Source organism: Perissodus microlepis, chromosome 5 (assembly GCF_051167445.1).
Source record: "Perissodus microlepis isolate ML-2025 ecotype Zambia chromosome 5, ASM5116744v1, whole genome shotgun sequence".
Taxonomy (NCBI): domain Eukaryota; kingdom Metazoa; phylum Chordata; class Actinopteri; order Cichliformes; family Cichlidae; genus Perissodus; species Perissodus microlepis.
Window position 1 is genome coordinate 20,597,542 of NC_140465.1, and position 16,994 is coordinate 20,614,535.

The 16,994-nt window shown below is 41.2% G+C and overlaps 1 protein-coding gene across 2 annotated transcripts in view; it reads right to left on the bottom strand.

Moving 5' to 3' along the window:
• Nucleotides 1-78: 78 nt before the first annotated feature.
• vgll4b (vestigial-like family member 4b) overlaps nucleotides 79-16,994 on the bottom strand; it is a 41,858-nt gene continuing 24,942 nt past the window's right edge. For both annotated transcript variants that reach the window (XM_084928681.1, XM_084928680.1), the window contains 4 exons: nucleotides 15,623-15,836; nucleotides 6,167-6,428; nucleotides 5,675-5,792; nucleotides 79-5,194 (listed from right to left, as the gene is read on the bottom strand). In XM_084928681.1, the coding sequence (XP_084784807.1) occupies nucleotides 4,938-5,194; nucleotides 5,675-5,792; nucleotides 6,167-6,428; nucleotides 15,623-15,836 (851 nt within the window). In that variant the 3' untranslated portion in view covers nucleotides 79-4,937. The remainder of the gene's footprint in view (nucleotides 5,195-5,674; nucleotides 5,793-6,166; nucleotides 6,429-15,622; nucleotides 15,837-16,994) is intronic.

Consider the following 16,994-nt stretch of genomic DNA (forward strand, 5'->3'; position numbering starts at 1 on the left):
TTTCGAGCAACTCTCGTAACCATTTCACAAGCACAAACACACCAAACAATTACACGACAAAAACCCACACAGTCAGACTGTGGTTTAAAAGCACTTTATTGTTCATCAAGGCTACTTTAACGTACAAAAAAGGTGGCCTGCCAAAACCTTTTAAGTAGGAGACACAGAGCCACAAATCTTGATAGAAATTTTATTACAGTTCAGAGTATTACTACCATTAAGTACATGCTACTTCCACTTCAAAAAAGACCTGGAAAATGTGGTGCAGTCCGAGTAAAGACCGACTCCTCTTTATTTGCTCGATTTTCATGTTAACTTGATTAAGAATGCAAAACGACTTCAACAGATGGGAACTGTGGTGACATATTTAGGAGTGACATCCCCAGAACTCATTTGCTTCTTAGATCATCTACGCCTCGCTGACTGGCACCAAAGCAGATGATCCACAGCACAAAACACATCTACAGTTTCATCAGTTCCAACAGCAAATTCAACAAATGCTGACTGATAGTTTTACTTCACTCATTTCCCATCCATAGATGAAAAAAGTCATGAAAAAAAATGCTATTGCTTACGTGCTGTTTGAAATTGGACCTGCCTGCTAGCCCGTGACTAATGGGGACTTTGCTTATATTTTTAAAATGAACTCTTTTGGAAATGGCAAGCAAGACAGAATGGGCTAGAGGCAAAATCTTCCAACAACACAAAACATGCAAATTGCTCAAAAGGCCCGCAAAACAAACTTTGTTTTGGCTTACTGGTAAGTCTTGTTCAAATGTCTCTGAAGTCACATGATCGAACACCATGGGGACCAATGGAAGTAGCGATTGTCACCGACACACCTGTGGCTTACTGTGGTTTCACACGTTTTCTGTGCTCCTGCACTTGAACCTTTACTCTAACAAGACAAACTCTATAAACAAAAAAGATCAACTTTTTCACAAAAAAAAAAAAGAAAATGCAATGATTACAATATAAGGACAGGGAAAAAACAATTAAATAGCTACATATCATTAACAAATTCATTGTTCCTCAAAAAATACCTACGATTTTTTTTTCTCTGTACATTCGTTACGCACAGCGTAATGATGGTCTTATAGTTTACCTATTATAAAAAAGTATTTTTTTATTAAGTGATTTTCCTACAGTGCGTAGGGAGTGTGTGCCAAAGCATAAGGAGAGCCTACCTACAGGGTGGTAGTGAAATAATAACGAGAAAGAATAACAGAAAAACAAAATCCTCTGGACACCGAGCCCATTTCCCTCGTGTTCCGATGTTACTGACTGCATACAGGCTGACTGAATCTGAGAGGTGGGGGGAGAGGCAACGCTGAGTGCAGGTGAACATGTCCTGGCTCACAGGTCGCGCTTACAAAAGCTCAGCTTCTGAAAGCTCAGCCTCCCGCCCCAACACTCTGCCTGCGAAAAACCACCAACCCAATCCACTCGAAACTGGTCACAGAAAGCACAAGTACATGACAGAACTCCAGTTAAATGTGAATCTCGGGTAACATGGTAGAACTTCCATCATCTAGTTCTAGGTTCTGATAGCTGAGACTGGAATGTGTAGACGCTTTAGAACACGGTACAGAACTCTAATGTACGTACTTGCCATTCTTGACACAAATTACACAAAGCCAACGAATCAAAACCTCACCACCTATCTGCCTTAGCTCAGAGACTTTAAGTCAATCTGTAGTTTTAATGCAGGGTGAGTAATGTTTTCACTGACTGCTAGTAAGACCCCAAGTTCTCTAAATCAGACCACTAAATGTCCTCAAAAATTAAAATTCAGTTGTTCCTTTATTCTCTTTATCTTTTATTCTTCACTATGACCAATTTATTTCTTAAAAAAGGCAAATGGGGCACCTTTTAATTCGGGCAAAGACACAAGAGATGTTGTTGGGAGGGGATGGGGACAAGTAGCCCTCACTACTTATTAGCTCCGCCTGTTGATATAAAGATAGCGAATGCATTGAGGCCTGTACAAAGTTGCCTACAGCAGGAATGTATGCCACCTTGGCGCAGGTTGCTTTGCAGAGTAAAATTCATTTCCTTAGACTGCAATACTCTAGTTTAAGTTCAGAAAAGAAAGAGAGAAATATGTATTTATATATATATTTATAAAAAAGGTCTAGACACCAAGTCGGAACACAAAAAGTCAGCTGATGGAGGTTGAGCGAGGTGAAACGTCACACCATAAATTCAGATAACTAATTATCAGCCAAGTGTTTTGTTCTCTAGCGTCTCTCTGCTAGGTCTGCCAATGCTATTTCCGTAATGTCGTCTTTTTAGTGCCGTAACTTTAAGACACTTTTATGCGTCAACAAGATGTTTGAGAGCCATTGCGAACCAACTCTTCTTGTAAACAAACCCTGCTTCCCAAAAGCATCCAATGCCTGCGAAGGTGACTTTAAGATGGCAGCTGAACAGGCTAGATGCTCAGATGCTTTTGGAGAAAACAAGACCCCGCTGACTTTTTGCTGTTTGTGTGGTGTCTCAGCTCAGTTAAGCTGACGTTTGTAGCATCCTGTACCACTGATGGATCAACATCTTAAGAAAACCTTAATGAGCTTTGGATCCCAAACCCAACTAAACCCCAAGACGATCGTCACACTGCTGCGGGGGTGAGCTGATCGCCTGCTGGGTTGAGATGATTTTAGGAAACGTAGCTCTCATCATTTAACAGAGCCTGTCCGGAGGCTGTCCCACTATAGATGTTTGTTACCATACTGCTAGTAATGGAAAACAACAAAACAAAAAAATACAAAATTGTAATAATAACAATAACAATATGGAGTACAACTGACCCAGCAGTGAGTGTATAGTGTCTATGTCTGTTACTGACAACGAAAGAAGTAACAACTAACGTCTGAATGAAAAGGCTAATAAAAGTTATGTTTGAAATGCTAAAAACACTAATAGATACCAGCTATTAAAAAACAAACAAAAAAACAAAACAACATGCATTAATTTACCCTTAAAACCTTGTAGAAATCTACCAAACCACAGTGTGTAGGAGAGGGAGGGAAGGACAGCAGGGTGTATGCCAAATATAATTACTACACCCACGATCAAAGAGACCAACCCCCCCCCCAAAAAAAACAACAAAAACAAAGGTGTGTTTGAAGAGATCTGAAAAATCTTCTCTCCCCCGGTCGAGAAACCAGACTTTTTTTCTTTCAACCACAAAGTGACGTGCAGCGTCATCTATCCCCTCATCACTGTCAGCAGTTAAGCCCGTGAAACACATCAAAGCACGTCGTTCGGCAAAGCCCAGCCTTCAACACATTCGGTCAGTGTTTTCAACCCTAATCTCCTCTCATTACGGTTGTGATGGCCATGAACATCACAGGAGCTGATGGTTTTTTTCATTTTTAACCTGACTGCTCTTAAACTGAAAGCCAACAGTTTTTATTGTTCGATACAAATCAACGCTGCTTAAATAAGAATCTGGATGTGCGTAGAGCCGATACCAGAGGACCGGGCAGCATGACATGTTAAAATATAATACCTCCCAGGATCAAACCAAGGGGTCTTTTGCTTTTTAGGTATCTGTATAAACCACATACAAACATTCATATTTACACATCTTATGGCCACATTAGACCAAATCTGTGAGCTGCAATTCTAGTGTTTAATTCAACCTACTTATAACCTTGTTCTCATAATATGATGTAGCAGTTTGGTGACTAATGGTGGATGGTAAATTTTTAAGTCCCTCCAATAACTTTTCTCTTTATTTATATTAATACTTGCAGCTCTCAATATAACCACTCTTTAGTGAAGTGCTGGTGGCTGTTTGAATCACCCAGTATCTGAAGTTTTTCACCTATGTGTGTGTTTTCAGCTAACAGCTTCACTACTGAAGTTTCAGTGATGGCGCATGGACAAACGCTAGTCAAAAGCTTGCTGTGAGTCATGCGTCTACTGCCCAATGCCATAAAGGCGTGTTTACATTTTCCTAAATGCTTTCAATAAATAATGGATAATGACCTTGTTCACGCTTTTCTACCAGCGCTGGGGTGGAAATGTGCACGGGTAGATTTCAGAGAGGAGTTCATGGGATGCAAAAATGGCTGTTCCAACAAAAGTTGGAATAATATGCCATCGTGTCAAAGTCAGCCTCATCCGTCCCAGTGTGTTCAGTGCCAGATCGCAAAATGACATGCCACCCTTTACTCTCTACGGCAGTAGTGCAAATCAGACCGAGTCGATCACTAAAGTATACACATACAGTAACAAAACCACGAGAACACATACACAGAAGAGAGAGAGGAAAAGTGGGGGAGGGGGGGGGGGGGAAGGCAGGTGAGAGGATGAAAGAAGATAAAAACAGAGGGAGGTGATTGCAAAATGGCTTTTTGTTGTTTTGTTTCCGAGGTGGGCATGGATAAACATCAGCGTCTGAGGTTTCTTTGGTAGAACAGTCAGGTGGTTTATGTTCATTTTCTCCAAAGTGTTTCTCGCTCATCTTTCCTTTGAAACGTTGGGCATCGCGTAACGCAGAAGCAAGTACACAAAACTACCGTTAAAGAAAAATAACAACAAAGAAGAAAAGAAAAAAAATTAATAATTAAAACACCTCCTTTTCCGTTCTCTCCGTATTTACATATAACTACAGACACTTGCTCAGCTCCATGCTTGACATGCAGGATGATGTATGACTGGAAGGAGCAAGCTCATGCTCCACCTAAGCTCCAGGCTAAACCCTCATCACTCATTACTGATTGTCTGGGAAAAATGACTGTGTTGTTATTGCTCGATTGATCCTCTATGAGTGCACAGTGAGAGAGCAGGCTTGAGGGTTTTAGATATTTTTAGCAGACCAGCAGACAAGCATTCCCTCTGGGATGCTGGTGACAGACCAAAGTGATGGGGGCATGGATGTTAGAGCCAGGATAAGGATTGGGAAAACTGGGGTCTATCCACCCCCTTCAGGAGACGACAGAAGGGGAGTGGTTGTGATTGACCATGCGACTGTCAGGGGAGGAGTTTGGGCTGCTGTTAGATGACGAGGGACTCCCTTTGTTTTTGATCTGCAGCCAGGTTTCGCCGAGCGCCTTGGCAAAGTGGTCATCCACTGAGCCCGTGATGGACACCGAGTTGGTGGCGGTGGGCTCGGGCTCCTTGTAGTTTTTCCCAAGGCTGCGACGGAAATGTTCCTCAATCACAGGGTCACACACTGTGTTGGCTTATGCAAGAAGAAGAGAAAAAAAGGGTTTTAGTTACAATTTTAGTAAAAAAAAACCAAAAAAAACTAAAATACAAAGAAATGGTCAGCAGGCAATTTGTTTTAATGTGCATGCGAGTTTACTTTTTTATTGCAGGTTTTCTTTTTAAATCAACATTTTAAACTTCACTGTTAACCTCAATGAGATCATAGAGCCTTCACTGGGATCATAAAAACCCACAGAAAACATGAAGGAAAAAGAAAACAAATGTTTTATTGGCCAAGGCCTCGAGTGACTCTGTGGGTACAGAGATAACAGATAAGATTGTAATTAAGTATGTTTAAACGCTATCATAACAATGGTTTCGCTATAAAAACAGAAGAACCCTAGCATTACTAGCATTACTACAATACATTTACATCTGAACGTGGAGAGTATGAGCTGTTTTCTCTCTGGGGTGCGCATTGCTGTTGCAAATGCATTTGCAAACGTGTACTCACTGTTGCTTCTCCTGTAGTTATTGGTGAAGTTGGAGCAGCCGTTGTGGGAGACTGTACAGTGAGACAGGTTGCAGTTGCGGTTGTTTGCTGGGGCGCATGTGATCACTGAGGGACGATTCTGAAACACAAAGAGTCTGTGTTAAATGTCGAATTCAGTCTTATGATTGCCGATCAGCAATTTGCTAAAGCGTGTTAAAAGAAGCAGAGTAAATACAAAATGAACAGAACAGCAACTTTTCAGAAAAGATGGAGAAAATGAAAAGACGTTTTAAGTTTGAGGGAGCAGGAATGATCCAGTGACCACCAGGATTTTAAAACATGGTTTGCAAACAAGCCAAATAGGAAATGTGTACTTTCCACCAACCAAGGAGGCAGGTTAATGAAAGCATATTAGTCACATCATGTGGGGGACCTACCAGAGTTGAGGTTTCACTCGACAATTTAAGAAAAATGTGGTGTGCATTAGAGCCAAAGACAGGACGGGTATGTTACCTGCTGGCGTTCCACAGTGCTGACTGTGTGCAGCACTGTAGCCATAGCTGCTGTGTTGCTGCGTGCTGACTCCACCATGCTGTTTTTGGTAAGTGCCAGTGGCTGGTCCATGGTAGCTAAGCTGGCCAGGTGGAGGTGATGGGGGTGGCTGTACATGTGGTTGCTCGGCACTCCCAGAGCACCCGGCACCACCACACGTTCGATGGGGCTCCTGCTGCGGTCCTTGGAGCCAGGAGAGCTGCGATAATCTCCATTAGGTTTCCTGAGGAACAGCCAAGTAGCCAAAAAACAAATGCACGTTATTCATCCTGCACACTGGATAGTGTTATTTAATTCATGTGTATTCTGAGTCTGCTAGCACTAAATTGACTCTGAAGCCAGTATCATAATTAAAATGATAAGAGAAGACATTTGGAGCTTAAACATAACGATCCAAGGTTATCAAAAACACAATATTTGGTGTTTGGGATGAGATGAAAAGTAAACATGATGTGCAAAGAGTGTTGACAAACGATGTAAGGAATGGGCAAAGAAAAAAAAGCCAAGAAGTAAAGAGACAGAAAGATCGAAAGGAGTTCAGCTAAGACAGGGAGAATGTGACGTGGGGGAAAAATAAAGATTATAAAAGGACAATTGTAAACGGTGCTCTGTGTCAGCAGGAACGGCAAAAGCTATTAATACTGGTCTAACAAATACACACTCTCATGGACACACAGCCTTAGCTCTCAGATTGCTGGTGGGGTTTGATAAGACCATATGGTACCAACACAGGCTCACACACTGTCCTCAGATGGAGGAAGGAACACTCTCCTAACTTTATCCAACATGGATAGACTCCAAACTTATCTCGACACAGGAGGGACAAATGGGCACAAAGTTCAAAGCTCTTGAGAGGTTTCCCCAGCAAAGCAAATCAACTTCATCTCTTCGGCAAGCTGCACTTACTGCAGTCATAATTTAAAAAAAAGAAAAGAAAACTACTAACGGAGCATAGATGCAGGCTGATGTCACTCAACATTCAATTAAATTCACTAAACATCCTTTCTTTGAGTTTTATTCCCTGTCCACACTTACAACAATGAAGTGATTAATGGAGGTAAAAGGAGGTTAGCCATGCACCTTCCATATGAAAGGGAATTATTTAGCAGCGCTGTTATCACCAAGCAGTGAGCTCATATTTTAATCACTGCAAAACAGATAAGGATAAGGGATTAAAGTAACAACAGTTTAACAAAACAGGCTTTCTTCCAGCTCTGACGATAATGACTGTGATATGTCTGATATGCAGACAAGCGTCTGCGACTAAAGACCATTGAGTTGTAGTTTAACAAGTTAGTAATTGTTTTGGTCCCTGCATCAGATTTGCTCTGTGTTTTTTGTTTGTGTGTGTGGGTGTGTGTCTGTGTGTGCGGTTCACTCCCCTCTTACAAACTGAGGCCCAGCTACAGGGAGCAAGATTTACTGTACTCGCCTCTGTCTCTCCTTTTCTCCCCAACTCCATAATCCATTCACAGATAGAGACATCGACTTGCTCATTCCTACACAGAATACGCTACACATAGACCATGCAGGCTTGATTAAATTTGCAAGAAGTAATACTGAACTCAAGCGAACATCGATTATTATATATAACTTCCTCATTCTCCACCGAATACTATGCAGGGGCATTTCCTAACCCACACAAGTTAAAAGGCTGCAGGAGCCCTTCAAGTTGCAAAACAAGCTCAAGAAAGCAGTTGTAGATCCATGTGACTAAGCAACCTGACTGTTGGGTCAAGCATCTGGAGTCCATGGCACAGTCCTCCACAAATAAACAATCTACACAGAATACATAAAGGGGGAGAGGAAGAGCCGAGGAGAGGTGGGGAAGGGTGAGTTGCATGTGAATGGTCGGGACCTCGACTTTAAGAAAGAGTGAGGTCAGTAGTTTCCTTCGTTTGTGCCGAGAGCTTACATTCGCGGAGACCCGCTCTCTTTTTTTTCCTCCCCTTTTTCTCACAATCAGCAGCAAACTTCCTGAGGGTTAAAGAAGGAAAGGACTTGGCAGCGCTTGCATAAACCCCAGCCGACAGCTCACCAACAAGCTTTTTTTGTTCTTTCACAGTGGCATCAATTCTCCGTTTCATCTTCATTTTTTTTAAACAGTACAAAGAAAAACATACATTCTGGAGCTGATCCCTTTAAAATCAGGTCATAATTAAAACTAAAGCCTATTCAATTGAATGAATTGTTTAAATTATTACTACATGAAACATCAACTTTTAATCAGACAATATAAAGAAAGGTCCCCCTGCATAATTTCTCTATTATTTTCAAATATAAACAATCTCTTGATTAGCTAAGAGGCAAGCAGATAACAAAGCTCTCTCATCCCTTCCCAGCAGCTGGGTCTTGAGTTGGGTTGTGGAAGTTGTTCCAAACTTTAATCACTGCCAAAGAGCAGGCATGCCCACATCCTCATTCAAGAGGGCCCATTGCAGGAGCCAGTGAATGGGATCAACAAATCTGACCAATGAATGGAATAGCTGTCGAATCCACCGCCGCCCCCGCCTTCCCCTCGCCTGATTGCCCACCAAACCCTGGACCACATTTCATGCCAGAGATCAGGCTTTCAAAACCCACCCTGTGCCTTTGTCTCTCTTACTCACCTCTTAATTATCATTAAGGTCACAGCTGGGGAAGGAGGGAGAGGACGGACAGGGTAGATGGCAAGGGCTACACATGAAACATGGCCACTGAGTGGTAAAAAGGGCTAGAGCTAAAGAGAGCAGGCTACCAGGACAAGAGGAATAGATGGGAGCTAAAAGTGGGAGAGAGAGAGAGGGGGGAGGCAGCCTTTGATTACTAAATAACACAGAGACTTGGCCCCTACAGTGGGCACTGGGAGACAAACAGCATTTTAAAAAAAAAGAAGGGGGTGAGGTTGGAAACAGAGAGTAAAGGAAGCCCAAATCCAATAACGTATAAATAAACATGAAGGAAAGCAGTTTACAAACAACAAGTGAGCTCTTACCACCAGCAGTGTGATGACAGGATTCCTCTTAATTGGCAGAAAATGTTTGCTAAAGTGACGTTTCCTAGATAAACTGGCCAAATTACAAAAACCAAACTAAAGCTTTTTAAACGTAGAGCTCAGTCAGAATATGTGAGAATATTCAGTCATATCTTTTTCTAACATCTCTGATCCCTTTTTTTCAGTTGATTCACTTTGTAAATAGGAATGATGTAAAGGACATCAAAATGATCTGTTTGACAAATGAAATACAGAGAAAATATCTATCTGACTGTATTTTACTGCAGGCTGGGTTATATGCAGCCTGGTATTAGTGGTAGTCACTGTGGTGGGCACCTACTGAAAGATCCCTTAATTTAAAACCCAGAGAGTCCAACCCTCAATACATAAATGATATATTCATATATCTTTAACAATGTTACACTACTCAGATCTATCATTAAGCATAGCCTTTTAAGTAACCACTCACATGACATCCGGCCCTCAAGTCAACCTCAAGTTAAAGATCATACTGCGATCATGTGTTTGAATGATCTGGGAGGTGGGGGGGGGACAAGTAATTAGTTCATGCTGGCTAGAAAAGCAAGTTTGTTTGAGCTAACATGCCCTAATAGCCACGACAGTAAACTACATAAAACAAATAGAAACAAATGAACCAAGAACTTTAAAAATATGGGTTCTTTTTCAAAGTGTGCCAGGGTTAATCCTGTATGAGACTGCCAGTTTGGTGAATTTGCTATATTTGACTATGAGGCAGCGAGACAGAAGCTATAAAAGCTCAAGGCTTTTTCTCACAATTGTGTTCCAAGGTCTTTAGAGAAAACCTCCCTACAAATCTTTGGTTGGGCAGAGGTTCATATCCAACTCTTTAATAAATGCATTTTTAAAAAAAAAGCAAGACGAGAGAGGGGGGGGAGAGATACACACAGGAAACATCTGGGAAGAATCAGGGTGTAGAGGGAAGACAACAAAAAGAAAAAAAAGAAGTGGAAGAGGATGAAGGCTTAACCACAGGTTATAACCAGAACCAAGCTCTACAAGTTCTACACAAAACCACAAAAAAGAGATATACATACACATACACACTCACAGACTGTGAGCCACAGAGCTTATTCAGACTATGTATATATAGTATACAAACATCTCAACACCGTTTACTCTGCTGTTTGAAGTCTTTAGTAGCTGGTGTGAGCGGAAGTTAGCAAAAATATCTGCATCCTTTAGGATCAAAGCCCAGAGGAAATGCCCTTTAATCAAATATCTGTTGAAACAAATGATATATAACACTTCAATTCTAAACCAAAGACTAGCTTGTTCACTGCTCTCTACACGCTGGTGCTGGAGCCTTCAGATTGTCAATCATGCAGAAATACTGATAGAAACAGCACATTTTTGACAGTTAACTGACTGCAGAGACAGAGAACTGAAGAAAATCCTTTGTTATCAAAGCTGGGACAGATCGGATATGGGAACAACCACAACAAGAAGGCAAAGAAAACAACATGTGAACACACACAGACACATAGACACACACAGCTAAAAACAAAAACCCACATCTCCCCTCCTTTCCTCACATGCTCGCTACATAAATAGTTTCATGTAAAACAAGAGGGTAACAATGACTTCACCAGCCACACTCACTCAGTCACACACACACACACACACAGCCTCTTTCCACTCTTATTTTCTCCCCATATAGCCTCTAGAGAAACTTCCATGAGAACAACTTACTGATGAAGTTCCCAGTAGAAAGCAGCTGTGGTTTCTGTAAGCTACAGTATTCTGTGCAGCAATGTGATTTACTTGGATTTTGCATTTAGTGCCTATAGATACAGCAGTACATTTTGAGTAAACTGTAATACTGTATACTGTTTCAGCATAATGTAGCATGAATGCAACTGCAGATCTTCAGGCTTTCATTTCAGATTTTCATTGGTGGTTAAAATTCTGCAGAGTGAAGAGAAATGGAAATTCAGAACTATTATCAAGTGCATGAAAAGCAAATATCTGTTCCAACCAGTGACTAACCAGACATAGTTTGCATTAGTCAAGGTCCTCATGTTTTATTGGCGCATTCACAGAACCAACAGATTTTCAAGGTATTTCAAAAAAAACAACAAAAAGCAAACTAGTACCTAATGAGTCTAATGTATTTTGACTGCTGAAAATAAACTTTCCTGTAGTTAAATTCGCCAAACTACGGTCAATGCAAAAACTATGTCAGTGGCTTTTAGTCTCAAGGAGCAATGAAACTGTTGAGGACTCTCATACTGGCGAGTCTACAACTACAGAGTGGCAGGCAGGCACACAGGCAGGAGCAAGCTTCCAGCCCGCAGGCTCCAGTGGACAGGATAAGGCTTCTTTGTTCAAGACTCCTCCTACTACTCAGAGAAAATGAAAAAGTAGCCCCTGTTGCCTGACCTCACCCCACACAGAAACACACACACAAGCACTCAGATGATCACAGGTAGGAGAGCACGCATGCATGTGTAAACAACACACAGACAACGGCACATGTGCATGCCTGCACAAATCGATGGATACATGTAGACTAGGGTGACATATAAGCACTGGCAGTTATTTCTATTAAGACTTCAATATTCAGGATTTTGAATGCCAAAAACCCTTCTGTGTTGCAAGAGTCTGTTTTCATTGGGACTTACAGCAACAACAAAAAAAAAGGAAGATATTATTAAAACAATAAGCCTGCTGAGAAAAACATACTTACGGCCACATTCTTAAACACACAGGCAGCCGACAAAAGCAAAATGCATTCACTTATCATGCATGTTCATAAAAAACAAACAAAAAAGCTTCAGCTGGTTCAGAGAGTTTACTTTTTCTCACCACTGCCTGTGTACCTCCCCCTAACTTTAGCTCATAATGATTGGCCAACAGAGGAAACTTGAGCGTCCCCCCTTCATAGCCCCGCCCTAATCGGAGGTGTCAGGTGTCTGTGTGTGTTGAGGCTCACAGAAAATATGACTGAACTTAAAGACAAAAGAAAGCCAAATACACGGAGCTCGACAAGTCAGCACAGAGGAAAGCTGCAATACGAGCAAAAAGAGAGAAAAACCCACACTTTTCAGAAAAAAGAAGAATGAACACAAAAGCTTCTGTATGGGCAGGGACACTCAACAGTGAGCTGAGCAATCAGTGCACACACACACACAAAAAGAGAAAGCAGACAGACAGAAGCAGCCAGGAAAATCCAACAGATAGAGAAGACGTGGGAACTGCTTCTGTGTGTGGTTTGGGTGGAGTTTCATTTTTCTATTGAAAAAAAAAAAATCATTAAGGGCAAAAAATAAAGTGCTGTATGAATGTGAAGGTGAATTGGTGAATAAGGGATGCAGTGTAAAAGTACTTTACTTATTAAGAGTAGAAAAAGCACTGTATTACAGTATCAATCTCCTTACATGGCACAGCTGAAAGGAAAACAATGTATGTTAAAAATCTGGCTGCCCTATGTCGTTTTTCATGTGGGGAGGGTGTTTAAGGAGCATTTTTAGCTCAATTTTCTCTGTAGCAACATCCCATCATTTTCCACTTCACTCCAAGTTCTTTGGAAAGGGAGGGGAGCTACACCTAGGAGGAAAGTGTTTCTGGCTGATGCTGGATACAAGTTTCAACAAGTCGTACAGCAGTTACCAGGGGAAGAATGCCCTCAGAGAAACCTCAAATTAGATGACTAAAAAAATACACATTTGGGATGACCCGAGGGGAACTTGGTTTCCAGGATAAAAAAAAAATATATCTTTGTGAACTAGAAAGGCCCTGGATCCATCTTCAAGCTGCAGCAAGTCAAGTAGCAATTGACTTTTGTTAGGTAGAGATTAACCTGCAGCAGCAGGAGTCAAATGACTTCAAGGTCATAATTAAAATGGAGATTAAATAGGGGGATTATGGCTTGCGCCTTGGAAATAATCATGGTAAAACGAGCAGTCTGAAAAGCCCTAAACATCACAGACATTTGCATCAGTTTTATTTTACAGAACCTTATTCTAGTCAAACAACATGGTTGCACGTAGGAGCTGTGGCGAGGATCTGTGACACCAACCGAAAGCTGATATAACAATAAGTTCTACTGTGCTTCACAACACCGACTTACGAAACTTGTGATACACAAGTAGGAGCACTTGCGTATCGATGCATGCAAAAGTTAACCACACAGTGCATATATAATGTCCCACGTGGAGTGAAAAACAACAGAGACAACAGAATAATACCACAAGTAGTGGTTGGATTTACTGCAGACTATAACTCTAATGCCCACACAACTGCCAGAGAATAACAGGAAAAATGATGATTCTGCACAAATGTCAAATCTCACAAGCTAATCCTTTGTTATGTGTCACAAGATTAAAGAACAAAGACCCTTACCCACGGCCTCAGTAGAACAGCTTAATTCAAAAGTCAGATGCAACCTAGTCTAACCCTGCCAATGTCACACAGGCAAATGGATATATGCAACTTAAGCAGTTACTGTTGTTTTGTTTATGCTTCACAAGTCAAACAATAAATACATAAAAATAATCATGACAATAAAACGACATTATCTGTATGCTGCTATAGGTTCTGCAAACAATTATTGCTTCACAAATATCAGTAAATACACAAACTAGTGTGTAATTTTTTCCATTTACCTGCACTGTGGAGTGTTGGAAAACAGTGCCAGTAATTTGAGATACTTCTGCAGAAAGTTTCTTGAGATTTTAACTTGTTTAACTCGATTTTAACTATTTGGCCAGAGTTGCTCGATTATATCATAACTATTTAATGTAATCCTAAAATCAACATTATTTACTCACTGACTTTTCAGACATACAAACTCATTTGTTGAAGGTTATATTCGCTCTTCCTTGTTGGACTCCCTGAAGCAAAGTGTTTCCAAACAGCTGAACTGGTTTTACCTCTCTTGTTGCCCTAGGGCTCTTTTCTTCATCTTGGCTCGAGGTGAATTAAACCTGCCACAGCATGGCGAGAAATGACTTTGAGCTTTTTAGGGAGGGGTAAAAGGGCCACAGTTGTAAAGGAAAGCGATGCTCTGGAGTCATAACAAAAGAAAAAGCAAGTGCATCAGTGCGAAGCTAAACGTGGCACAAATTTTTTATTTTTCCGGTAACTTGTATTCACAACTACCAGGTGCTAAAACTAACTGATGATGAAAATCAGGTGGTGGGCAACCATAGAATCTATCTACACGTGAACATTTTGTAGGGTTGCCTTTAAAATCTGTTGGTTTCCAAGTCATCTATTCTCAGACACTTGTGGGATATTCCTGTTTGGGCCAGTGGCACCATGTACTACATGTAAGTGTGTGACTATATAAGTTTAGCTATATAATAACAATGCTTGTAACCATTCTCTCTTCTTCCAGTTTCCAGTATATCCAGTCATTCATCTACTGCATCCCATTGTGTCAGTTGAAAACTTCAAGAAGGATAAAAACAATCCACATATTACTTGTACTGTATTTTTGCATGAGGTAGAAATGGGCTTGAATATGTCACTCTTTGGATATTTCCTAATTTTGTAGAATATGTAGTTTTCTGCTGTTAAATTTAAATTCATATGAGAAGCAAAAATATAATTTTGCTGCCCCTCTTCCTTTTCTCAAACTGATCATTTTATATACAAGTACAGCCAATAGTCATAGCACAGCCCTTGTCTAGTCATTTGGCAGACAGCGCTGTGGTTATAAAAATATGTTCGACTTCTGCTCAGCTCCCCACCCCCAACCCTTACCCCCAGCATCTGGACATACTGACATACTGCACGCAAAACTGTACAGCTCTACCCAGCACCCCTTGACTCCATCTGCAATAAATAGCAATGGCTGGAGTCCTATAACTGACTCAGTCATGTCTGACTCTGACTCAACTGCCCCTGGCCCCAGCAGTCCTTCACCACCACCAACCAGGACTCTGGAATCTCTGGTATTGGGAATGCGGGAACGACGTGAGTAATCGTTCTGTTGTGCAGTCCCTGTTTCCAAGCTTCCAGAGATCTGCAGCTATAAGGAGTTTGTAACACTGTTGAGCGAGCTAAACCTGGCATAGCACCCTGGAGTCCAAACTAGGACTTCTAAGATAGTGCCACTGTGCACCGTTTCACACATGGATGGCAGAAACACGTGCATTGACAGGAAAAACTGACTTCTTTTAAAGGCCCAAGGCACCACGGGTTCTAAATATGCACTCTGGACATGTATGAAAAACAGTTCAGTGTACATGGCCATTCACTGGCTACAGTGTTTGTTTGTATTTGAAAGAGACAGATGGACAGGAAAGAGAAATGTGCACTGATAGCAAACTACAAGTTCATTTTCATTTCCAGATACTCATAAAAAAGTGAGCATCTGGAAATTATAACTCCAGATGTTTATAAAGCTTTTTATTAGAATTTGTGTGTTGTTCAGTTGCATGTGTATATGTACTCACAGCTGCGCGGCAAACAGTCGACTCATCTTTGCCACGTGCTCGTTTTCATCCATGTCGCTGTCCCCCTGATCACCACTCAGCTTCCTCTTAGTGGGGCTGATGGGAGGAGGACCCGTCCTGTGGCTGGAGGAGGAAGATGAGGAGGACGATGATGAAGACGAGGAGGAAGACGACAGGGACAGGAGTCTGGGGTCTCCTCTCAAAGCTGCCTCACCTGAGGAGGAAAGACATTAAGGGAGGAAAAAAAGACAAGACAGAGGGTTATTAGTGCTGCTGACACCGTGTTCCAAAACACGATCATTTAGAAGTCTGAATGAGTTTGAGATTGCTCCACTGCTACACAAACTCTGAAAGAAGAAAACATCAGGTGAAACGCAATACAGCATTAGGAGAATGTGTCTTAGAAAGTTTGCAAAACAACTGCTGGCTGCACTTTTGTCATTTTCAAAAATGAGACTAGAGTGACAGTTGTGCAGCTGTGGTCACCTCACGTGGTTAGCTTTACTAAGATTACTGTAAAATAAATGTCAATTATAGTAATTAGCCTAAATTATAGCATTTAAAAGCAGAAGGTGACTGCTGTATTGCCACTTTAAAACAAGGTGTCTACCGCATGACAACGTTACAGGCTGTGTCTGGGGTTTTGTTGACTTATGCAGTTTGCTGAGAGAGGCACAAACCTCTGGCATAAAAGAAGGAGTATCTGGTGAGGAATGTTTTGAAAGAAATAGTTGCGGATGGATTCTGCATATGTTTGTGTGTGGGGGGGAACTATTTCTCCCTCTGCAGCCTTATCCCTCGTACAGAAGGCCTACAGAGTTGTCAGTGAGTGGGAGTTTAGAGCAAGAGAATCAGGAAAACTACCACTGGCTCTGTCTCAGCATGGGGACTTTCCACTGCTTCTGCCTCATGTATCTGTCTGACTTTACCCAAACAACACTGAAAGGCCTACACTAAAACTCCTAGTCCAACTCACATAAAAACAAATTAGTTACAAACACTTGCTAACTGTTAGTTCATCCTTCATTTCAAATTATTTTGTATAACAAACCAATCAGTATTGATTAGATTTTGGAGAAATATTCTTCCTGCATTTGTAGAACCAAAAGACACACACACACACACACACACACACACACACACACACACACACACACACACACACACACACACACACACACACACACACAAGTACTAAGTAGCAGGACATTAGACATTAAACTGAATTCTTATAAATATTTATTCTTCTTTTCTTCAGATGAATAAGGTCATAAAATCTGGTTGAAAGCCAGTTTAAACTAAAACTGAGTCATTCAGAATGCGGCAGCAAAAACAGCCTAAAGACTATGAAAAGACTTTGTTCCTCCACCAT